Source organism: Malus domestica, chromosome 09, assembly GCF_042453785.1.
Source record: "Malus domestica chromosome 09, GDT2T_hap1".
Lineage (NCBI taxonomy): Eukaryota > Viridiplantae > Streptophyta > Magnoliopsida > Rosales > Rosaceae > Malus > Malus domestica.
Genome location: NC_091669.1, coordinates 2,916,935 through 2,940,606, shown reverse-complemented (window position 1 = coordinate 2,940,606; position 23,672 = coordinate 2,916,935). Strand labels below are relative to the sequence as shown.

The following is a 23,672-nucleotide window of genomic DNA, read 5'->3' as shown; positions in this document are numbered from 1 at the left end:
GGCAAAAATAAGCAGATGGTTTGTTTCCATACAAAACTGAAGAAACAGATGCAAGCTGCAGTTTACACATATTTTGCCCCTGCAATTAAGACGGCAAAATATATGCCCTGCAGTCTACGTACCTCATTTGTGCAACATATGCCTTACACTGGAAAAACATCAAAAATTGAATACAAATTTGTAAATCATGTTTTACATTTTTATAATCAAATCAAACGGCAGTGTAGCACATAAAATTACAAACTTGAAGCAACTAGAGAGCAGAAATTAAGATGTAGAGATATCCTCAAACTTGCAACATATTGTATGGAAGCTAACCGTAGAGGTTTGTGAAGCAAACTGCGGCATGAGTTGCAGTCAATTGAACAAAAATATAGTAGTTTAACTAAAAAATGCATATAAACACATTTAAGTTGAATAAATTCAACACAATTATGAAAGGATACATGAGTGAATGAGGTCGATAAGATATGCAGTTTTGCTTTTATATACATTCAAGTGAGCTAGCATACAAACACATTGTACAATGAGTGGGAAGAAACTGAACGTCTTTGATTAGAAAGATATGGTTTCCAAAAAAGTTTTGTTTCCTTAAGAAACAGAAGAAACATGCAGTTCACACAAATATGTCATGTAGTGTAGGCAACCATTTCAATAGGTAATGCCAAGAAAATGAATTAAAATATTAGGCATATAAATGCAAGCTTACAGAAACTTTGTTTTTGTACACTTTCTTCTCCCTTCAATGACAGTTTGTTTCTTATCTAGAAAAATAAAATGAGCAGGTCAATGATACTCACATGTGCAAAATGCTAATCCTATGGTCTAAAGCTAACTGAGTTTTTAAGTGTAAAATCTCTAATTTCACTGCATTTGGATTGATCACAGTTCGTGACTTGTTAAACTTGATATCTCCTTGTACATTTTGGGAACTTGATAGCTTAAAGAAGTGCTCATAAAAGCAAATTACACAATATCTACTAAAAAACTTAGAGAAGGGACTCAATTAGTCAACAACCAGGTGCCTCACACTTAAATATTAAAGACCAAAGGGAGAAAACGAAGCCGAACTCTTAAAAATTCGTTGGCACACATGCTTCATTGGCTCAATTGAATGTATAAATTGTGACCTCGAAAGGTCCACGAATTTTAGATAATTAATTTCCAAACTTCAACTTCGTAACTAGTTTAATTTAAAGTCTAAATTCAAATAAATTAATATAATTTATCGTAAAATAATATAAAGTCTCAATAGTACGAATATGTAGATTATAACAGTAAAATCCAAGAACGGGGTTTCACATCTCAAATGTGGGAGTCTCAAAAGTTGTTTCATTTATTTCATTCCAAATAAATTTTTTGTTTGGACAGATATTCGAACAAAATACTCTCTGATTGACACTCACTTAAACATCTTAGAAGAACTCACGTTTCTCTACTTGAAAAGGAGTTCAGGGATATGAAAAAACTACTTAATATCAAAAGAATAAACCACACTCGGTACAATCAATAACTAAACTAACAATATATTCAACAATGTATCAAAAACACCATCAAATTAAACACCTTTAAACCATAAAAACCAAAGGAACAAACCATATAATTAATGAGTGGTGAGTGCAGACTTTCTAGAATTCAGGGCACCAATTATCCTAACAGAGAACGCGTTTTGATCCTCCTCCTTTGGCATTTCCTCCTCATCCCTTGAATCCTCATCACTTGCACGTTCCAACGCCGTCTCGAGAAGCGCCTTAGCAAACAACGGGGAGGAAAAACTAATTAATTTTTTTTAAACAAATATTAGTGCACTACAGAAATACATCATCTATAATAAGCAAACACGTGAATGCCTGAAAACACTAAAACTCTAATATATCCTTGCATTTCTATTTGAATTCAGAGTACGTGGAAATCACATCAACAAATAAAAGCCCTAAATTTTTATAATCCTGAACTGGAAAAATCTGTAAAATCTAAAAAATTTCGCCGCATTAAAATAATTACAATTAAAACCCCCCATTCTCTTATAGCTGATAATCAAAACCAAATTAGTAAATTACTCAGCTAAAAGCCTTTTTTCAACAAAAATGAGGAAAACAAGCCTAAGTGCTAATAATCCAAAATCATGTCAAATGGAGGAAAATGATATATGAGAATCGAATACTCATATACTAATAGAAATTTTTTCCTTAATTTATCTAATTATAGAAAAAAAAAAATTAGATCAAGAAAACCAAGAGCCAGATACAACTTTGATGCAAAGAAAGCAAAGTTAGAATACCAAGAGCCAAATTATACTATTAAATCAGAGAAAACTGAGATGCAAAGGGATATATACAAATCTAATCCAAGAAAGCAAACCAAAACCCTTACTGTCTAAGAGAAATTGGGATAGAACATCGTAGAGAGAAAGCAAGATGAGAGATATACCTGGCTCTGGTTTAAGCGTCGAACGAACTCTTTCTCTCTCTCTGCAAACAATTTTGATTAAAAAAAATCCAAATTATGAGCACCGACTATCAATCAAATACCAAAATGAGATTACACAAAAAACATAACCTTCCCAGAAAACTGCAGCCATTTTTACAAATTTCCATGAGCCAACACTGGAAAATAAAAATGACAAAGCAACATAGAAGGAGGCAAACAAAAGAAATCATAGAACCGAACACTCTCTTCATTAGCAAAAGCGTTTGAGAAATCAGATGAAATAAGCCAAATACCCCTCTTCCTCAAATCCCGGTGGCCCCCATACTTTTCTCTGACTGTACCCCCTCTCCCATTCATGAAATCGATGATCTGCAGCAATGGCGCTGAGATCCCCACTCCTCTCTCTCTCTCTCTCTCTCTCTCTCTCTCTCTCTCTCTCACAGATGCGGCATGGCCTCCCATCCCTGAAACCCTCACCGAACGAAGAACGAAGAGGTGGTGGCAATTTTATACAAATCAGATCAGGAAACACTATGCACAGTATATGCACCAAATACCTAAGAATGAGATATTTAGCACGTGATATCTTTCGAACCACACAATATATGCACCACATCCCCATCCTATTCAATTCGATTATGGCAGCATGAGGGATAACCTTGCTTGATCTCCTATTCTGAACGACACGAAATTTGTTGATTTCGTATGCATTGCCGACACTTAGAAGGTCTAAAAAAAAATTGGATGTCTCGACCATTCATGGTTCCATGAACCGCATCTCCCTTTTAGAAGCAGAAATTAAAACGCACACATAATACTTAATCAGTGGTATAACATTTAACGTATTTGTTTATCTTTCAGTCTTTTTGTTATATGTCAATCCGTTGTTTATATTATGCTTGTAATCCCTATTAATCAATCTGTTATTATCATGTTATGCCTTTTTATAGTCATTATACTTGTTGCGTCATTTATACTTGTAATCCCTATTAATAATATGTCAATCTGTTGTCCCAATCTTTTTTATAGTCATTTATACTTGTAATCCCTATTATCATGTTATGCTTTTATTGTCATGTCTCATTATTTTATTATAATGCATCATCTAGTAAGATTATAAATGGGAGATTCACAATAAGAAAAGACAAAAGGAAACTATAATTAGTGGTCCGAGCAAGAGAACAACATGTTGTTACAACTACTTGTTGAGATCGTAAACAATGGATGGTGTGATGCTAATGGCATAATAAGTAAGCAGACCATAGAAGCCAAAATTGTTCCCGCGCTCAATGAAAAACTTGGGTGTAAAAAAACTGAAGATCATGTTAAGAACCGTATGAAAACATTGAAGGGTCGATTTCAATCAATTTGCCAGCTTTTTAGACACAATTCTGAATTTGGTTGGGACCCTGTCAGAAAAAAGCTCACAGCTAGTGATGAAGTATGGATATAGTTTTGTTTCTTTGCCTTTCTCTCTATTATGTTCTAATGGATATAGTTTTGTATTCTTAGGTGATTCTTTATATAATGTCTGAAAACATGATTGAAGAGGAAATGGAAAGAGAAGATGAAGAATATCATGAAGCCATTAAGTTACTATTGATGGCAGTACAAGCAATAGTTCAAGTGCCAAATGTGTTAATGGTTATTATACATGATGATCATATTGAACGCCATTAGCCCGACGACCTATTAGTTGAACTGGATACGATTATATTAACAAGGTATTGAACGAGGATCCTCAAGAATTTCGAGTGCTATATAGGATGTTTTCTTAAAGTTATGTGACGTCCTTACGAAAATGACGCATTTGAAGGGTACAAGATTTATTTGTATTGAAGAAATGGTTGCTACATTTATACTCACTATTGGTCAAAATTCTTGATATTGCCAAACTCAGGACATATTTCGGCGGTCACATTTTACAACAAGCAAAAATTTCAACAACATTTTGAAGGCCTTGAACACAATTGCACCAGATTTGATGGTCCAACCTAGATCCACGATGCCAACTAAAATAAGAGAAAGTACAAGATTTTACCCTTATTTTAAGGTTAATAATTAGTACTTATCTTAGCCATGCCATGATTAAATTGGTTTCATAAGCATATTAGTAGCTATGTATTAACTCTTATAATTATTTTAGGATTGTGTTGGAGCTATTGATGGAACACATATACCAGCAATGGTATCGTGACCCGAAGTAGTTGCTGACTTACTATTGAAGTGGTTGTTTTAATGTCATATATTTGAAATTCGTGTTTGATTTTCTTGCAGTTGCTTCTTCATGCAATTGATACATTCAATGCCAATGTTGTCTTAGTTCTGGGTCAGGATAGGCACGTGTTGGCCGACACCCGAAGGTGACGAAAGCCATGTATTGAGTGCAAAGGAACGTGTTCAGAGCACACATCTAATCTAGAACACTAAAAGAATTAATATAAAAATTGAATGAACAAAGGAGTGGGTCCTACACCAAGAGGACTCGAAGATGTCGATGCATAAATGCCTGGACGCTGGGATTGTATGCCTCGATTCTAAGTCTTGAAGGAGGCGCAAAATAAACATGAGTGGACCAAGTTGATATATATAATAAAACAGTTAACAAGGTACTAACCCCCAGATTTTATGAAAACACGTATATATCATGATAAACATAGGTTTTCTGAAACCTAGCATGTCATGCAATGTCTCAAATCATAACTTGTATATATAATAATCACTAGTGAATTGTTCGATAACCCCCAGACCCCATGCCGGCTCCCCGTCTCTGAGCAGATAGTCAGAGGAAAATACATTTCAGGCCCCATGCCCTGTGCTAAATAGCCAAAAGAAACACACTCCAGGCCCTATGCCAACACCAAACCGTCGCCCGGGACGGACCGGAATCTATCTCTACGTCCCGTAGCGGAAAGGACCACTAGGTAAGTACAAAACCATTGAATATATATATATATATATATATATATATTGAAAATCAACTGCATAGTATAAAGTCATCCATCATCTATACTATAAAGAGGTGTTCGAAACATGTTCTAAATATCATATCGTCATCCATCATATATTCTATAAGAACACATGATATAGGAAAAATAATAATAATTCAAAATAGCCTTAGTAAGCATGTTATCTCAAAGCATTTCATATAACATAATCATCAAATCATGCTTTTCATGTATGCATTTCTACTATCAAAAAATGCATTTTTAGAAGGAGTCCACTCACAATACTTTGCCGCCGAAGAGTCACGCAGCTAGCGAAGACAGAAACACCACTATAATTGCCCCTAAGCACATAAAGAGTCAAATTAATAAAACTATATAATAGAAATTGAATTTGGGAAAACGGACGTTGGAAACGAATTCAGAACGTCAAATTACCCTAAGAAGAGTTCCGGATAAATTTTGTAAAAGTCAATAGAATATTCCTAGAATATTTCCTTACAGAATATTCCACATAAAGGGTTTGGGCCGGCTAGGGTATAGAGTTTTGGTCTCAAAGGGCTTTGGGGTTTAATAATTAAAAAAGGTATGGGTTTAAAAGGTTTAAAGGGTTTAGTGGCTAACGAGCTTAAGACCCTAACAGAAATGGCCCAAGGCCTTTGGGTTTTAAAACAAAAACAAAATAAATAAAACTATAAAGGGTTTTAAAGGTACTGGGCTTGAAAGCCCAGCCCAATTGTTTTGGGTTTGAAATAAAATAAATAGAAACAAAATAAAATAAAAGGGGTTGGGTTAGGTGTAAGCACGGCCCAAAGGGCCTAGTTCGAATGGGTTTAGGCTCAAAGGCCTTGGTTTCTTGGTCTCGCCGGAGAAGAAGGCTGAAATTCGGCCGGAAACTTCCCTAACTTTAAACGTTCATAACTTTGTCAATACTCAACGAAATCGAGTGAAACATAAACAAAAGTTTTAGTTCTCGAAGAGATGAAAAGAATGGTACCTCACAGGACATCTAACTCGCCGTGGTGTGGCCGAAAAACGCCTCGAAAGCCACGGAGGTCGCCGGAAACTGAGTTAGATTCAAATGGATATAACTTCTGCAATACTCAACGAAATTGGGTGATTCAAAAATCAAAGTTGTAGTACTCAGGGATATGAAGAGATTGATATCTTTCACGTTGGCCAACTCACCGTGGTTTGGCCGAAAATTAGCTATAAAGTGACAGGTTCTTCGCCGGAAGTCTGGGGAAGTCTCCCCAACGTGTTTTCATGTCCAAACCTTCACCAAAATCACATTTTAGCAACCAGGAATCCTTCTAGACTATTAGGGAGAAGGATGGAAGGGTGTTTTGACCTACCATTGTCGAAAACGACGATAAATCTTCGGGGAATATTTGCACAGTGGTGAGAAGGAAAGAGAGTGGAATCGGAGGGTGGTGCCGTCGTGTTATTTTGCGTGTGCATGGGTGCTCGTATGTGCGGTACCCGGGGAGGAGGAGAGAACACAGAGAGAGACTTAGGGGAAAAAGAGGAAAAGGAAGAGAGTGAGAGGGAAAAAGTGAGACTGAGAGAGAGAGAGAGATAGATTTTTGAGAAAAAATAAATGAAAATAGAAAGGGAACCGGAGACAAAACAGGGGGTGGGCCCCTTGGGCACATCATTTAAGACCCAAAACTATTTTTAAAAGGAAAATATCCCAAACTTGATAAAAATACAAAAATGCCCTTTTTGTTTCGTAAAATTTGAAACGGATTGTCACATACTAGCATAATGCATCCTTGTTTGCAGAACAAAATGGTTGTATATGCAGACTCCAATGACAGTACATATGTTTCTTTTAAATTCTCAGGAAAAACTTTGGAGCATGATCAGAAATGTACTAAAGAACAAGCCTGGTGTGGACGTTGTAAAACTTCAAAAATCTGGGGGTGTTGTATCCAGGAATGCCAAATTCCGTCAAAAATCCAGGAGTCATAGGATAAGGGTAAGCATCAATATGTTGCCATTTAATCCTTGTTATTTGTTCTTCCTGAAGAAAAGACTCATGTGCACTGATATTTCTAACAGGAGTATTTCTATGGCCTTGCAAATGATCTCAGCCCACATGCTAATATCGCGAATTTTAGTGACTTTTCTGTCTTTCGGATTGGTGGCGGGCCACAGGCCCCACTAGACATGTAAACGGGTCGGGTTTATTGGGTTTGGGTCAGGTTGAACCCGACCCGTTAAGTTAACGGGTCACCCGAACCCAACCCGTTAAGCTAATGGGTCACTCGAACCCGACCTGTTAAGCTAACGGGTCACCCGTTTCACCCGTTAACACCCGTTAACAATTATTATTATTATTTTTTTGCATAAAGTTTATTTTTTGTTCTTAAGACTTTACTAAAATTACTAAAATATCCTCAACTAATGGGTGCTAACGGGTCCTAACGGGTCTAACGGGTTGACCCAAAGTGACCCGTTATTTAACGGGTTGTTAACGGGTTCACCCGTTAGCGACCCGACCCGACCCGTTAAGCATCCACCCAAATACAAATATTAACGGGTTGGGTCGGGTCGGGTTAACGGGTTGGGTCCAAAATGCCAGGCCTAGGCCCCACGTTCAGCTTTGCCAATTGGTGCAGAGCCTGCCGCAGACCCTACAAGATTGGCGCCTGTGAATATTAACCGGGATTTGCTGCATACCGTTCTTGCTGTTTCATTTGCCAATGAGCCTGATCAAATTATTTCTAGGTAACTTATACCTATCTATCTGATAGAGAAGTAGATAATGAATCACTAAAGTATATGACATTGATCAGTCTCGTTCACTTTCATTTGAACTTCACATAGGAAAGTAGATGGTTTTACCCCCTCACTGTCACAAGAATGAAAATACATAGTAGTATTGTTGTATTTCCTGCTTGCTTTTCCGTCTCTGGAGATAGGGATGTGATGTTGTGATGTTGTGACGTGATGCATTTGTGACAAACTCTAAAGTCAAGAATTCAACAGCCTCAACCGCAATGCCAAAATATCACAAGATATAACAATTGCCACCTCACCAGATATAACAAATACCCAAAATATCGCATTTGTGATCCTACGGCTATTTAACAGCCTCAACCGCAATGCCAAAGGGCCAAACACAATCCTCTCTCTCACTCCTCCCTCCCTCCCCCAACTCTGCGGCGTTCCTCTTCCGCCATGCCAAGAATCCACATCCCCGTTATGAACGTCGGAACTTCGGTTAATCCTCCACAAATCTCAGCTGGGTTAGTACATTTTCTTTAGTTATCATCTTTTAGTTGTTTAATTTTTTGAATCCATTCTTCTCTGAAACTCTTTCCTTCACGCACGTCGCCGGACTCCCAGTTCGGTGAAAGTCAACTCATATGAAGAATGTTGCATCTACTCTTTCGCCAGAAGCTGATTGTAAAGCATAAGGGAAACAGTAAACAATCTTGTTAACCTATCTATGATACTCTGCGTAACCTTCTTTTTCGTTTTCAATTTCCAGGTCCAAGTTATGGATCAAATAAATTTGGTTTCCAGATACTCTGTAACATGTCTTCTGATCAATATGTATATGAAACGGGTTCTTTTATAAGCTCATGTCTTAATTAGCTAGCAAATGAGTTTGGGTTGTGCGCAGATATTCTAACGGTTGATGACACATGTCAATGTCATTAACTAATATGGAAGAATTGAAAATTAGGAACTCCTGATATCATTAGAGTAATGTTCCAGAGATCATTTTCCCATTCATTAACTTTCTGTGTTGTTTGTAATACAGCAGCCCTATGGAGGAGGGTGGTCGGTACAAATCTCCACCGGCAGCACACAAATGTATATACCATCTCCTCAACATCCTAGGAGTTCTCCTCCAGGTGAAGCTTGCGACCGGAAATTTACCGTCTCCATTTGTCACAGACCACAACACTGTTGTGATGTTGATTGCTGTTTTACTCACTTACGCGGGGACATTGCAGACTGCCAACATTCTCCAAGCTTCCAACAATACAAATATATACGAACTGATGAACAACATCAGCCTCTTGTGTGGAACTCTTGCGTTGGTTCTACTGGTGCTCCTCCTCGTTCCAGCTTTCGGTTGGTTTACTCTTGCATGTTGGGCCTTATATTTTGTGATAATCGCGACCAAGTCCTTCCAAATCCTAAGAGGACTCTGTACTGCAGCTGTTGGTTATGTCAGTGAAAAATACCAAACCTTAATAAGACTCTGTACTGCAGCTGTCGGTTATGTCTGTTACAAAATTGAGGAGCTGATGATGAGTTTGAATACTCCCACTGATCATACTCGCAACATTCAAACTCACAACCAAATACGCGCTTCTTAGCTCTGCCGCTTGGTGCCCAGATAGCAACTTGAGCGGCTCGATCAAGATTTCTGCCCCTGTTTCTCTTCACTTTTGAGGTTTACGCCTCATTCGCTTTAAACTCGTTGAAATTATTGGCTTGTGTGTGCTTCTGTTATGAATTGCGTTTTGGTGCTTTGGGTTTTGTTTGTATTTTTGTGGGTGGCTTTTGGGTTTTTATGTAAGGCTGTGTTTGTTATGGATTTGGGATTCTAATTTTGCAGTGTTCAGGAGCTTATGGTTTCACAATGGTGCACTCTTTTTCTTTCCTTTTTGGTAACCTGAAAACTATTTACTTAGGCTTTCCATTAGTGAAGCAGATTGGATAAAGCTGCATTCAAATTGAAAAAAAAATAAAAATAAATCAGCAATCTGAATTTGCAAAGAGCTCAAACATATTTCGCTTTGGTCATCTACATACAGCAATCGTAAAAATTAAAAGGAAATTATTCCATCTGTTTGCTTGTAGTACAAGGAAATTAAAGGTCTTCTGGACAATGTTTCCCTCTTGTCCGGAACTCTATTGCCTTCATTATGTCATTGTAGATCCTGGTACCGGCTTTCGGGTGGTTCGCTTTCGTCTTGTGAACGGTTTGTTTTGTGAGAGTTGCAACTTGGTCGTACCAATACTTGAAAGGATTTTGTGGAATTGCAGCTGCAGCTGCAGCACCTTTTTATGCCTGGGATAAATTGAAAGAGCTCATATTGCAAGGGCTACCTTAACTTGTAGGTTATATCACAGTTGAACAATACCTGAATACCACTTAGTAGTTCGTAACCAATTTATTCCTCCATCGCTTAGTCCTTCGTTTAAATATCTTGTACAGAAAACAAAAACAAAAAAAATTGTGGTTGCCAAGCTCTAGTAATTCAGGGCTTTGGCACGCCTTTCTAAATTCTTGTATAATCTAAAATACGACAAACAAGACTTGCATAACAAATTTAGGATGCAAAAAAACGACAATAATATTCTAATCTGTTGTCGTATTTGGGATACATCGTTAAAACTAAATTTACACCTAGATAGCTCACATCTTGCACTCCTTACATAAGCCAGTAACGTACATCCACCGGAAAGCGATACTACTGGGGTTTTCGGGTCATCGACTTCATGTTTCAAGCCATGTCACGGTTCCTGCAATCAAATACTTGCTTGGAAGCTCCCCCGCCGATGGTGCAAGGTACGTAATTGTCTTCCTGTAACGCCGCATATTGGGTTAGAACAACGAAAACCAGAATACAAGAAGTGTTTCTAGCAAGTTGTTCACGATACAAACCTCTGAATGTCGACGTCTGTGACAAAGACAAACCCAGCAACATTACGTCAAAACAAACCAAAAAAGTAAATTTTTAAGACTACAGACCACGAATCATGCTCTGAAATACAAAATGTCACCGTCAAATTCACATCCCTATCTCCAGAGACGGAAAAGCAAGCAAGAAATACCACAATACTACTATGTATTTTCATTCTTGTGACAGTGAGGGGGTAAAACCATCTACTTTCCTATGTGAAGTTCAAATGAAAGTGAACGAGACTGATCAATGTCATATACTTTAGTGATTCATTATCTATTTCTCTATCAGATAGATCGGTATAAGTTACCTAGAAATAATTTGATCAGGCTCCTTGGCAAATGAAACAGCAAGAACGGTATGCAGCAAATCCCGGTTAATATTCACAGGCGCCAATCTTGTAGGGTCTGCAGCAGGCTCTGCACCAATTGGCAAAGCCGAACGTGGGGCCTGTGGCCCGCCACCAATCCGAAAGACAGAAAAGTCACTAAAATTCGCAATATTAGAATGTGGGCTGAGATCATTTGCAAGGCCATAGAAATACTCCTGTTAGAAATATCAGTGCACATGAGTCTTTTCCTCAGGAAGAACAAATAACAAGGATTAAATGGCAACATATTGATGCTTACCCTTATCCTATGACTCCTGGATTTTTGACGGAATTTGGCATTCCTGGATACAACACCCCCAGATTTTTGAAGTTTTACAACGTCCACACCAGGCTTGTTCTTTAGTACATTTCTGATCATGCTCCAAAGTTTTTCCTGAGAATTTAAAAGAAATATACGTACTGTCATCGGAGCCTACATATACAACCATTTTGTTAAAACATCAAAATGTTTTGCAAACAAGGATGCATTATGCTAACCAAGACGAACTTTGTAACAGAGTCGAGCAACAATAGCAAAGAGGGGGGGGGAAAGAAGAAATGCTTGCAGAATCCAGTACGGTAAAATCATAATAAGAAAGAAAACTCAAACTAGAGGGATGTACCTGGCCTAGAACTAAGACAACATTGGCATTGAATGTATCAATTGCATGAAGAAGCAACTGCAAGAAAATAAAAAATATGACATTAAAACAACCATTTCAATAGTAAGTCAGCAGCCATCCCTGAAGTGCAAGCAGCCTAAAAATTACCTCGTAGCCTTGACCTTCTATCCATCCCATGGTATTGATCACCATTCCAGAAGCTCGAGATTCAGCATTCCCAGAAAGTTGTCTTTCTACCACTTGAGCAAGCTCCTTCACAAGCACTTTGTATAAATCTACATTATTACTGGATAAAAAATGGATCTTTAAGGATTCATGACTTCCACTAAATTAGCATGACAAGAAATTTACTTATATGTTAGTATCAGATATTAACAAATGATGTGAAATGATAGGTCCATATGAAGATGCTATAAATCAATTACCTAGGAGTTGTGTGCCCATAGAAATAAACGAGAGGTATATCAAGAGGAATTCCTTCAACCGGATCAATAGGCATTTCAATAGGAGTAGCGGCAATACATCCTGGAATTGTTATAGCTCCTTGTCCAATATCCAAGTCGACGAAAGTAGGTTTCCATCCCTTCTTAGCTGCCCAACTAAGAAGCATTTTCGACAAGGTACTTTTCCCAGAATCTGTTGGTCCCACAACAATCACCCTAGGGCCCTAACCACAAAGAAGCTTATAAGCCATAGACAGAGAGTCACTTGGAAAGGATTACAACAATCCTAGGTAATATGCACCAAAAATGGACTTGCATTACTACACAGTAGATGCACTTGCGCCACAAGCTTATCTCAATCATTCCTAAAAATTTACAGAGCTGGCAATTGAGGATCAAACACTTTTGTTCACTAAAGAATGACACTAATTAAAACACATTGAAAAATTTGCACTAATTTTCCCCAACATAGAAGTAAGCAAGTGTCAAGTAGTACCTGAGAATTGGGGTCATCGGGCGGCAAGGGTTTAGCGCGGTGTCTCCGTTCTTCCAGTACGGCGTGCACATTCACATAGCTGATATTTGGAGTCTGAAAAATCAAACATTTGAATCAGACACCATTCACATTCTCATTAGTGACAAGCATATGACATACCTCATCAGCCGTGTACTCGGTTTCCGTACTGCCCTCCATCTCAATTGTTGCTCCGTTCAAAGTAAAAACCTTCAACAACCAAAACCCACAACACAAATGCAATTCAAAATCTTTAACAATCAAAACCCACAACGCAAATTCTATTAAAAAGATGTAAACTTGGGAAAAGAACTAGGGGAAGAAGAAGGCTTACAGCAAATTTGAGCCTGGGCGGGAAGGTGAGCCAGAAATCAGGGGGGAGCTCGGTGCCGAAGATCTCAGCGGTGCCGCTGAGCAGGCGGAGCTTGAGAGGGGCGTCGTAGCCGACTTCGATTCTGAGCTCGCTCTCTCGGTCCAGTTTCACCTGCCTTGGTCCGCCGCCGTGCGCCATCTTCTTCTGCTAGCTTGGCTCTCGGTGCTCCAATTGGGGTTTTATGCAGGACAGAGTACAAAACTGGCGCTTCGGATTCAATTGGGATTCCGAGGGGTTTTAAAAGGGTGTTCATTTGGGATTTCAATGAGTAAAAGAGTGTAATAAGACACCGGAGGAATTCCGTTGGGAATTTTAAGAGTGAACTCTATTGGGAAGATATCCATTCGAATCTCTTTCACTGAAGCCCCCAAATCAAGTGATCTGTCTCCATGAAATTTAATTCAACTATTAAAAATAATCTCCTTTTAAAATTATAATAACTTTAGCTGTTGGATCAAATTTTAATAACCCAGATCACTTGATTTGGTGACTTTGATGGAAAAAATCTGGAGAATATCTCTTCCGAACTCTATTTAATGGGAGTACTCTGATCCACCAACTACCTTATTCATTATTTCTTTTTGTCGAACTACTTTATTTATTATTCTTTTTTTATAAAAAAAATTAGAGGACGAGCTGTTAGTTTCGTCACGGCAGTCTATTTTATTAGAGGTTGATAACACTCATAGAGGCAATTTTAGCCTTTCTTTAGTCACCATCGTGTGATTCACCAATGTCAGGAATTAAACACATAACGTGATGTGTGGAATGCAGGTCTGGAGTTTGTCCCTGATTACGGGTCACCTCGTGGTGGTTACTTATTTATTATTATTATTGAAATTTCATGATATATACAGTGGATAGATACAAATCTTATAATTTAAACTCGTTAGCATGTGTTTTTTCTCACAACTTTTAAGTGGTGGTAATGTTCACCACCTTATTTATCACTGTCAAATAAGTTTAAATTTTGAAATTTATATCTATCCTACACAAATCTCGAAATTTATCGTAAGTATCACATCATCACTTGATGATGATGAGTCGTTGGCCTGTCTCTACAAAAACTTGATATTATATTAGAGCAAGCCTTTTATGATAAACTCTCGCACCAACTATTATATTGTATTGTAATTCTAGGCACCTTCGCAGATGGACTCACAAAACAGTCCATGGGACCATGACTTTGTAGGCTCCTTCTTGTTCTCTTTCGAAGAAAGTTGAAGGGCAATTGCCACTTTACCTTTCCAAGTCCTCGGCACCTCGTGACAACTTCATGGTAAATTCTACGCACCTTCCATACGTGGGTTCGCTTGAATAACCACAACCCCCCAAATCAAACCTCACTCGATATAAAGCTCGAACCCAAAAACTTGCACAGAATTGCAAATATGTTGCCAACCAATGCTCCCCAAAAACCCCAACAAATTACTCAAAGACCGGACTTCATCGGCCACTTTGCTTACTTCAACCTCACAATCTGCTACCTCACCACAATGTACCGGGCGTACCGGGCCGGCGACTACCCGGTCCTCGCTTTTGTCGTGTTTTCTACGTGGCCTACTGGGGTTTGGACAAGTGTCAGCAGGTGTACAGCCGGCTGCCACGTGGCGATAAGTCCGTGAAAAATGACACCACTTGAAACATGTAGAAAGGTTTGCATTTATTATCTGCTCCAAACAGACAAGTGAACGAGTACACTTTTATTCACAGAGGATGACACTAATTAAAACACAGAAAATTTTGCACCAACTTTCCCCAACATGCAAGTGAACAACAAGAAGTACCTGAGAATCGGGGTCATCGGGCAGCAAGGGTTTAGCGCGGTGTCTCCGTTCTGATAGTTGGGGTCTGAAAAATCAAACATTGGAATCAGACACCATTCACATTCTCATTAGTGACAGATGCATCCGGAGCCAAAAAGTAGAAAACCCAAAGCAGATAACAAGCATATGAAATACCTCATCAGCCCAGTACTCGGTTTCCGTACCGCCCTCCATCTCAACTGTTGCTCCGTTCCAAGTAAAAACCTTCAACAACCAAAACCCACAACACAAATGCGATTCAAAATCTTTAACAATCAAAACCCACAACGCAAATTCTATTAAAAAGATGTAAACTTGGGAAAAGAGCTAGGGGAAGACGAAGGCTTGCAGCAAATTTAAGCCTGGGCGGGAAGGTGTGAGCCAGATATCAGGGGGGAGCTCGTTGCCGAAGATCTCAGCGGTGCCGCTGAGCAGGCGGAACTTGAGAGGGGTGTCGTAGCCGACTTCGATTCTGAGCTCGCTCTCTCGGTCCAGTTTCACCTGCCTTGGTCCGCCGCCGTGCGCCATCTTCTTCTGCCAGCTTGGTTCTCGGTGCTCCAACTGGAGAGATTTTTCTTATATAAATAGTCAGTTACGTGGGTTAAAGGGTTAATAATTTAAAAATTAAAATTTTTCATCATTTTTACAAAAATACATAATGTACCATTTGTATTCCCGTCATAATTAAAATTTTTCTTTTCGAGTGGGCTTTATGCAGGACACAGTACAGAACTGGCGCTTTGTATTCAATTGGGATTCCGAGTGGTTTTAGAAGAGTAATAAGAAACCGGAGGAATTCCGTTGGGAATTTTAAGTGTGAGTTGTATTTAATAGGGATTACTTTTACCCACCAACTACCTTGTTTATTATTATTATTATTATTTTGTCAAAATACTTTATTTATTATTATTATTTTATATATATAAAAATTAGAAGACGAGTTAGTGATTTCGTCACGGTAGTCTATTTAATTGAAAGACGAAAACACGTAGAGGTATTTCAACCTTACAATGGCCACCATCGTGTGATTCATCAGTGTCAGGAATCAAACCCAAGACGTGACGTATGAAATATGGGTCTGGAGTTTGTTTCTAACTAGGGTCATCTCGTGGTGGTTTCTTATTTATTATTATTATTGAAATTTCAAGATATATATATATATATATATATATATATATATATATATTGTGGATAGACACACATCTTATAATTTAAACTTTAAAAAAAATGACAATTGATGGCAAATTACGATTATCCACCCGTTTCAGATGCTGGGAAGACTCACAAATACATTTCAGCCTCGCCACAAGTCTAGCTTCCATACGAGCAAGTGATAGTAATGTTCACCACCTTATTTATCACTGTCAAATGATTTTAAATTTTGAAATTGATGTCTATCTTATATAAATCTCGAAATTTAAACGAATCTAAGATAAATATGGTCGTGAGCATCACCATCACTTGATGATGAGTCGTTGGCCTCTCTACATATCCTTGACATGGTACCAGAGCGTGCCTATCGGTGTGATTAGTCGTTACCCTCAAGAAAACCTTTGGCCCATCTTGTAATTTTAGGCATTTTCGTAGATGGATTCACGAAACTATCCATGGGACCTTGACTTTCTAGGCTCCTTCTTGTTCTCTTTCGAAGAAAGTAGAAGGGCAATTCCCACTTCACCTTTCCAACTCCTCGGCGCTTCGTGACAACTTCAAGGTAAATTCTACGCACCTTCCATATGTGGGTTCGCTTAAATAACCACAAACCCCCCAACTCGAACCTCACTCGATCGAAAACTCGAACCCAAAAACTTGCAGAGAACTGCAAATATGTTGCCAACCGATGCTCCCCAAAAACCCCCACAAATTACTCAAAGACCGGACTTCATCGGCCACTTTGCTTACTTCAACCTCACAATCTGCTACCTCACCACTATGTACCGGGCGTACCAGGCCCGCGACTACCCGGTCCTCGCTTTCGTCATTTTTGTCTACGTGGCCTACTGGGGTTTGGACAAGTGTCAGCAGGTGTACAGCCGGCTGCCACGTGGCGAGAAGTCGTTGAAGAAGGAGGTGTTGAGATTCACGTATTGTGTTTTGACAAGTGGCATCTTGTTTGGGTTTGCTTATCAGTTTGGGACGTTTATGCCCTTGGCTGTGGTGGTGCTGATGTATTTTGTTGCCGTTGCTACCAGTTTGCTGCTCTTCTATGTCTACTACTTCAAAGATGACGAAAACGGACGTTACGAAAAGATTAACGATAACTCGGACAATGTTTAATTTTTTTATTAATAGCAAAATATATGAGTAATAATGCGTAATTTGCTAGTACGAAATTATGACGCTTTTGTAACCTGAGACTCGTTACGTTGTTCGACTGAACTTGTTTGTTTCGAGTCATCGTATTATTGAGTGCTTGTACTTCTGCCATTCGAATTCAATTAAAATGATTAAATCCTTATGTTATAACCATTTGAGCTACATCTATCATGGTTTTTCTTTTCTTTTAAACAAATAAAACTTCAATTAACTAATGGAGACAATTGCAAAACAAATTTTATTACATGTAGTGGTTAATTATAGTGGACATGGTTCGACATGGATTGGTTTTGCAGTTTTACTTCCCAGATTGAAACTAACTCACTTAATATGCAGATAATTTGATTCCTGAGAATTAAAATAAAAAGAGAAATAACCAAACTAAGCCACTATTAGGTGGATTAATTCCATAGTTTATGTCTAAGCAAATAATTAACCTTTAAGTGATTAGGTGGTTATTACGATTTTCTACATAGTTGCTGACGTGGATATCAAATTTGTCCGATGTCATCCAAAAAGAAAATAGACCCAAATACAAATGGGGGTCAACTGAAAAATTTGAGGGAAATAAAAAAAAATACATATTTGCTGACGTGGATATCAAATTTGTCCAATGTCATCCAAAAAGAAAATGGACCCAAATACAAATGGGGGTCAATTGAAAATTTTGAGGGAAATAAAGAAAATTAAATATTTGCTGACGTAGATACCAAATTTATCTGATGTCACCCAAAAAGAAAATAGACCCAAATACAAATGGGGGTCAATTGACAATTTTGAGGGAAATAAAGAAAATTACATATTTGCTGACGTAGATACCAAATTTATCTTATGTCACCCAAAAAGAAAATAGACCCAGAAACAAATACAAATAGGGTCAATTGAAAATTTTGAGGGAAATAAAAAGGAAAGCTAACGTGGATATCAAATTTGTCTGATGTCATCCAAAAAGAAAATAGACCCAAATACAAATGGGGGTCAACTGAAAAATTTGAGGGAAATAAAAAAATAATACATATTTGCTGACGTGGATATCAAATTTGTCAAATGTCATCCAAAAAGAAAATAGACCTAAATACAAATGGGGGTCAATTGATAATTTTGAGGGAAATAAAAAAAATACATATTTACTGACGTGGATAACAAATTTGTCCGATGTCACCCTAAAAGAAAATAGACCCAAATACAAATGGGGTCAATTGACAATTTTGAGGGAAATAAAGAAAATTACATATTTGCTGACGTAGATACCAAATTTATCTGATGTCACCCAAAAAGAAAATAGACCCAGATACAGATACAAATAGGGTCAATTGAAAAATTTGAGGGAATTAAAAAGAAAAATTGGAGAAGTGGGGTATCGATCCCCATACCTCTCGCATGCTAAGCGAGCGCTCTACCATCTGAGCTACATCCCCATGTGTGATTTGTACTGTCTGATTTTGGTATATGATATTGTGGTGACTGGCGAGTCTGTTCAAGTTGTTGGTTTCACTTGGTCACTTCCATGCCTGTCCCTGCTGAGAGCGACCAGCGGTGTTCCAAAATGTTGAGACGATTCCTGCTACAAGCTTCCGCCGCTCGCCGCCGTCTTCCCAACTCCCACTTTCCTTCACCATGCTCAGCTCCTTTAGTTCCCAACCGTTCTGTTTGGTCAACATCTTATTCTTCTTCTTCTTCCCAAATCCCACACAGTCCTTTCGTCGAACAGTTGGAGGACAACCCCGACCAAACCGCCACTCAACCCACCACCTCCATCGACGTCGACCGCTCCGGCCTATACAACCCACCTGGTAACCGCCACCAATCCGTAATTTGCATTCACTAATTGGTTTTTCTCATTAGTTTCTTATTTTTTTTAATTAATTTTTGTGGCAGAGCATTCCCATGAACCCACTTCGGACTCCGAGCTCGTCAAGCACCTCAAGGGAATCATCAAGGTTTGTTTTTTCTTTTATTTTCTCCATTATTTTGGTATGGGTTACTGTAAATGTTGCGATTTGAGTGACAATGTGGTTGTGGATGTGGGTTTTTTTGTCAGTTCCGCGGCGGCCCAATCTCCGTTGCTGAGTATATGGAGGAAGTTCTGACAAATCCGAAAGCCGGATTCTACATGAATCGAGATGTTTTTGGAGCTGGAGGTGATTTTATAACCTCCCCTGAAGTGAGCCAGATGTTTGGGGAGGTAAATTCATTGTTGTTGGATTGTTAATTACTCGATCATTATTTATCAAATTCAATTGGGATTTTCTTTAGGAATTTGATTGTTGAATAGAAAATGATTTGTTGTTTGCTCTGCCTGTTTGAATTTAGATGGTTGGTGTTTGGGCAATGTCTCTGTGGGAGCAAATGGGACAGCCTGATAAAGTGAACCTAGTAGAGCTAGGTCCGGGAAGAGGAACTCTCATGGCCGACCTTCTTCGTGTATGTACTGGCTTTGCTCATTTGAACTTCTTTATTGTTAATGCTATACAAATGGAAATACAGTAACAAAATTTAGTTTCTTTGTTGCCTAGGGTGCTTCAAAATTTAAGAACTTCACCAAATCATTGCACGTACACATGGTAGAATGCAGTCCTGCGTTGCAGAAACTTCAGTACCAGAAGCTGGAATGTGCAGACGAAGAGGTTTCGGATGGCAAAAGGACTATAAGCGCGTTGGCTAAAACTCCTGTATCTTGGCATGCCACATTGGAAGACGTTCCTACAGGATGTATGTAGTTATGTTCTTATCATACTCCAAGGAAGACGAACTTATTTTTATGTACATGCACTGGAATGGACTGAAAAGACCTCTAGGTTGCATGTACTAGCAGTTGAATGAAATGACCTCTAGTTTTTCTTTCTGCAACAACTTGTTTGCAGATAGTTAAGTTTTGTATTCGTAAGTGATGCTTTTTTATTTTTCTTCGGATAAGACGATATCAGGAGAAGGAAATAGCATGCGTACTAGATTCTCATAAGATTGGTGGATGCATTATGTAACACTAACTTGACATCGATTTACACGCATCTTGCTGGATATAGTATTGCCGAAGATAATTAGTACGTTCATTAGTTTATAAAAATCAGTCCCTTGTTATGATTAAGCCATTATAGCTCTTCCAGTTGTGCAATATAATTAGTACTGTATCTCAACACTTGGAAGTGTGAATGTGACAGCTTGTTTTCTTCCCCATGAACTGACTGTAGCTTTCTTAATTATCGTTTCAGTGCCATCTATCATCATAGCCCACGAGTTTTATGATGCTTTACCAGTTCATCAATTTCAGGTTTGTGTGGTCCATTTGTGATCTATATCACCAAATGCTCGCTCTATGAATATTGTTTCATTCTCTTAAAGGATTTCTTAATCTTTTTTGTTTTCTGCAGAAAGCTGCTCGTGGCTGGTCTGAGAAAATGATTGATGTTGCTGAAGATTCAACGTAAGGATGTAAAATAGAATTACTCTCTTTTGCAGATGCTTTCACAAAAGAATTGTGTTATTCGATACTCATAAATATTGTTTAGGTTTCGTTTTGTTCTGTCTTCACAGACTACACCAGCGACTCTTTATCTTGCAAAACGCTGCAAATGGGCTGGAAATGAAGAAATAGCAAAGCTTCAACATATCGAGGTTTGCCCCAAAGCAATGGAGTTGACTCAAACTATTGCTGAAAGAATTGCTTCCGATGGAGGTGGAGCTCTTATAATTGACTACGGCCTCAATGGTGTAGTATCAGATAGTCTGCAGGTTTGTTGCTATTCCAATTCTTGTTTCGGCAGTCTTTTCAAGACGTGAATCATGCATACTGCTTCTTGTCATTCTAACTTTTGCAATACTTTAATCTTGTTGCAGGCCATTCGGAAACATAAATTTGTCGACATTCTGGATGATCCGGGGTCTGCTGATCTTAGTGCATATGTTGATTTTGCTTCCATCCGGCACTCTGCTGAGGAAATTTCAGGTACGCCGTCTCATTAGTCTTTCTTTAAGTATTATATTTCCATGGATTGGGTTCAAGAAGAGGTTGAGGATACTTAATATCTTTGCAGGAGAGATTTCTGTCCATGGCCCGATTACTCAGTCTCAGTTCCTTGGTTCTCTTGGGATAAATTTCCGAGCGGAAGCATTAACACAGAAATGTACAGAAGAACAATTTGAGTCTCTAAGGAACGGATACTGGCAACTGGTTGGCGAGGGTGAGGCCCCCTTCTGGGAGGGGCCTGATGAAAAAGCGCCCATCGGAATGGGCACTCGGTATTTGGCAATGGCCATTGTGAACAAGAAGCAAGGAGTTCCTGTTCCATTTTAGTGAAACCCCAAAAAATGGTAGTAGTTGGATGAGATTTTATTGCATGCACACTAGTTGAGGTTCTGTCATATTTTTGCAAATTAAATTGCTTTGATGTTCTAAATAATAAATAGATTGAATGAATTCGTTACATCTTGTTGAATACGTGAGGATTCATCTCCACGCTCTTTTTATTTTCTTGACGTGAAAGTGAAGTGAAGCCTTTTCATTTTCGGAAGCTACACATGATAAGTAGAAAAAAAAAAGGAAACTGCATTTGACATTTGTGATGGAGAGATTTCTTAGCGCGTCAGAAACACATGTTGATACCTTAAGTGTAATAATACAATTAATTAAAAACTTGAAAAGAATCTTAACCCATTACATTATTGCACGACCTATCGAATCATGTTCCGGCATAACTGAAAACTTTGTGCGTTGATTTGCTCTCCTAAAACGCACGACGCAACCCAGACTAAAAAGGGTACAAACGACATTTTGTAATTTTCATATTCTCAAATTCACCCCTAAATTCGTTTGTCTTATGAAATTGGCCCCTCAATAATATTGGATGGTACCGTGGCGTGACATAATTTGACATCGAGTCATCGTTGGAAGATAGATCGAGAGAGAGAGAGAGAGAGAATGGGGGCCCTTCTGTCAAGCTTGATGGGCGCCGGCGGAGCGCCGGCAGACGACTCGGCATGGGAGGAGTCCGGAGTGACGTCTTTTCACTCGTCGGAGAGATGGCAGCTTCACTTGAAAACCCATGAGGAATCCTCCCAGCTGGTACTCGCCGAAGCATATTTTTAATTTTTAATTTTTTTAATTTTGATTGTTTGAGTGTTGAAATTAGTGAGAGATTAGGGATCTGTATTTACTATTTTATTGACTTAATGATTTGCATAAATTGGGGAACGTGAAGCTGGTGGTCGATTTCTCGGCGTCGTGGTGCGGGCCCTGCCGGTTCATAGAGCCCGCCATCCGCGCCATGGCCGCCAAGTTCACCGACGTCCAGTTCGCCAAGATCGACGTCGACGAGCTATCTGTAAGTCCTTCCAAACTTGTGCTATTATTTGAAAGTGAGCTAGAACCACATTTATTTTTGGAAGTGCTTTTATGTTAAGAAGTGATATCTTTCATCAAGCTGAAGCACCTTCAAGTGCTATTCCAAGAAGTACGACTTGGATTATTTGTGGATTTTTATACCAGTGCTTCCAGTAAAAGCCCTTATGCGTACAAGTGCTTTATAGAGAAGCAATTCCAATCGGATCAAGATTTCTGCCAAACTTAGACAAAAACGCTTTTAATTGTAGCCTTTGGACCATATTGCGTTTTGTTTCTGAACTAGGGGTGTTTTTGGTCCTGTAGAAAGTGGCGCAGGAATTCGGTGTGCAGGCAATGCCAACGTTCGTCCTGTTGAAGAAGGGGAAGGAAGTGGATCGGGTGATCGGAGCGAAAAAAGATGAGCTCGAGAAAAAGGTCGAGAAACACCGCTCTGTCTAAGATCAGAGTTCGTGTTTTACATTTGCAGTTTTAATTGGCAAGACCTGATATGCTATAGAAGCTTTCTTGCCAGTGTTTGTGCCAATGCATATATTGTAGACTATAAAAGGGAACCGGATTCATAACTCCCCGAGACCCCGAGACTCGGAGACTCGGACAGTGTATGCTTGCTAGGTTGTGTCAATGTGTAGGTTCTTCAGCCTCACCGCTGATTCCACAGCCCTTTCAGGGTGTGCAATTCCCTCAGCCAGCATAAACATTCATAAGTATGTAATTTCGTATAATCTCGTGATGTAGAAATATCGTCGCAGTTTAAATACAATGTGTGTTGTACCTGGCAATCTCAACTCGCAGTTTCGCCTCTTTAGCCATCAGATTGAGTTCTCTAGGAATAGTGAGATCCCCCGAACATCGTGGCGT

At 38.8% G+C, this 23,672-nt stretch overlaps 3 protein-coding genes, 3 long non-coding RNA genes and 1 other non-coding gene across 10 annotated transcripts; 3 read left to right on the top strand and 4 right to left on the bottom strand.

Annotated features, from left to right (window-relative positions):
- Nucleotides 1-1,510: 1,510 nt before the first annotated feature.
- On the bottom strand, nucleotides 1,511-2,539 carry LOC139188199 (uncharacterized). Its single transcript, XR_011571483.1, has 2 exons — nucleotides 2,431-2,539; nucleotides 1,511-1,750 (listed from the first exon to the last, which is right to left on the bottom strand). It is a non-coding gene; the product is annotated as an uncharacterized lncRNA (long non-coding RNA).
- A 5,903-nt stretch (nucleotides 2,540-8,442) lies between these two features.
- LOC103413971 (uncharacterized) lies at nucleotides 8,443-9,982 on the top strand. The gene is made up of 3 exons (XR_011571480.1): nucleotides 8,443-8,629; nucleotides 9,151-9,244; nucleotides 9,347-9,982. It is a non-coding gene; the product is annotated as an uncharacterized lncRNA (long non-coding RNA).
- Nucleotides 9,983-10,501: 519 nt separating this feature from the next.
- Nucleotides 10,502-13,724, bottom strand: LOC103421492 (protein CLP1 homolog). Of its 4 annotated transcripts, none has more exons than XM_029107790.2 (10): nucleotides 13,314-13,707; nucleotides 13,121-13,189; nucleotides 12,962-13,054; nucleotides 12,448-12,689; nucleotides 12,170-12,308; nucleotides 12,023-12,079; nucleotides 11,659-11,793; nucleotides 11,340-11,575; nucleotides 11,011-11,026; nucleotides 10,502-10,930 (listed from the first exon to the last, which is right to left on the bottom strand). In XM_029107790.2, exons 1-10 carry the CDS (start codon nucleotides 13,488-13,490, stop codon nucleotides 10,850-10,852), a joined length of 1,245 nt encoding a protein of 414 aa, XP_028963623.1. In that variant the 5' UTR covers nucleotides 13,491-13,707; the 3' UTR covers nucleotides 10,502-10,849. The 4 variants fall into 4 exon arrangements, 3 of the variants coding, with proteins under 3 accessions (XP_028963623.1, XP_028963626.1, XP_028963624.1); XM_029107793.2 differs by having other exon boundaries at nucleotides 11,011-11,056; nucleotides 11,341-11,575; nucleotides 13,314-13,696; XR_003775916.2 differs by having other exon boundaries at nucleotides 10,826-10,930; nucleotides 11,011-11,110; nucleotides 13,314-13,696.
- Nucleotides 13,725-14,830: 1,106 nt separating this feature from the next.
- LOC103421629 (uncharacterized) lies at nucleotides 14,831-15,450 on the bottom strand. The gene is made up of 3 exons (XR_011571468.1): nucleotides 15,314-15,450; nucleotides 15,140-15,203; nucleotides 14,831-15,022 (listed from the first exon to the last, which is right to left on the bottom strand). It is a non-coding gene; the product is annotated as an uncharacterized lncRNA (long non-coding RNA).
- Nucleotides 15,451-18,818: 3,368 nt separating this feature from the next.
- Nucleotides 18,819-18,891, bottom strand: TRNAA-AGC (transfer RNA alanine (anticodon AGC)). Its single transcript has one exon. It is a non-coding gene; the product is annotated as a tRNA-Ala (tRNA).
- Nucleotides 18,892-18,933: 42 nt separating this feature from the next.
- Nucleotides 18,934-21,909, top strand: LOC103442323 (uncharacterized). The gene is made up of 10 exons (XM_070805385.1): nucleotides 18,934-19,266; nucleotides 19,352-19,413; nucleotides 19,515-19,658; nucleotides 19,787-19,897; nucleotides 19,990-20,185; nucleotides 20,686-20,744; nucleotides 20,845-20,897; nucleotides 20,983-21,205; nucleotides 21,311-21,419; nucleotides 21,508-21,909. Exons 1-10 carry the CDS (start codon nucleotides 18,981-18,983, stop codon nucleotides 21,765-21,767), a joined length of 1,503 nt encoding a protein of 500 aa, XP_070661486.1. The 5' UTR covers nucleotides 18,934-18,980; the 3' UTR covers nucleotides 21,768-21,909.
- Nucleotides 21,910-22,055: 146 nt separating this feature from the next.
- On the top strand, nucleotides 22,056-23,593 carry LOC139188196 (thioredoxin H2-like). The gene is made up of 3 exons (XM_070805388.1): nucleotides 22,056-22,535; nucleotides 22,672-22,794; nucleotides 23,118-23,593. The coding sequence occupies exons 1-3, from the start codon at nucleotides 22,392-22,394 to the stop codon at nucleotides 23,250-23,252; spliced, it is 402 nt and encodes a 133-aa protein (XP_070661489.1). The 5' UTR covers nucleotides 22,056-22,391; the 3' UTR covers nucleotides 23,253-23,593.
- Nucleotides 23,594-23,672: the final 79 nt, after the last annotated feature.

Excerpts from the sequence above, each read along its gene's own strand:
- LOC103421492 (XM_029107793.2), bottom strand. The coding sequence starts at position 13,490 with ATGGCGCACGGCGGCGGACCAAGGCAGGTGAAACTGGACCGAGAGAGC. Across the intron at positions 12,690-12,961 it reads CCGATGACCCCAATTCTCAG|GGCCCTAGGGTGATTGTTGT; the intron begins GTACTACTTGAC and ends CTTTGTGGTTAG. Across the intron at positions 10,931-11,010 it reads ACAGACGTCGACATTCAGAG|GAAGACAATTACGTACCTTG; the intron begins GTTTGTATCGTG and ends GCGGCGTTACAG.
- LOC103442323 (XM_070805385.1), top strand. The coding sequence starts at position 18,981 with ATGCCTGTCCCTGCTGAGAGCGACCAGCGGTGTTCCAAAATGTTGAGA. Across the intron at positions 19,414-19,514 it reads ACCTCAAGGGAATCATCAAG|TTCCGCGGCGGCCCAATCTC; the intron begins GTTTGTTTTTTC and ends TTTTTTTGTCAG. Across the intron at positions 21,420-21,507 it reads CTCTGCTGAGGAAATTTCAG|GAGAGATTTCTGTCCATGGC; the intron begins GTACGCCGTCTC and ends ATATCTTTGCAG.
- LOC139188196 (XM_070805388.1), top strand. The coding sequence starts at position 22,392 with ATGGGGGCCCTTCTGTCAAGCTTGATGGGCGCCGGCGGAGCGCCGGCA. Across the intron at positions 22,536-22,671 it reads ATGAGGAATCCTCCCAGCTG|CTGGTGGTCGATTTCTCGGC; the intron begins GTACTCGCCGAA and ends GGGAACGTGAAG. Across the intron at positions 22,795-23,117 it reads TCGACGTCGACGAGCTATCT|AAAGTGGCGCAGGAATTCGG; the intron begins GTAAGTCCTTCC and ends TTGGTCCTGTAG.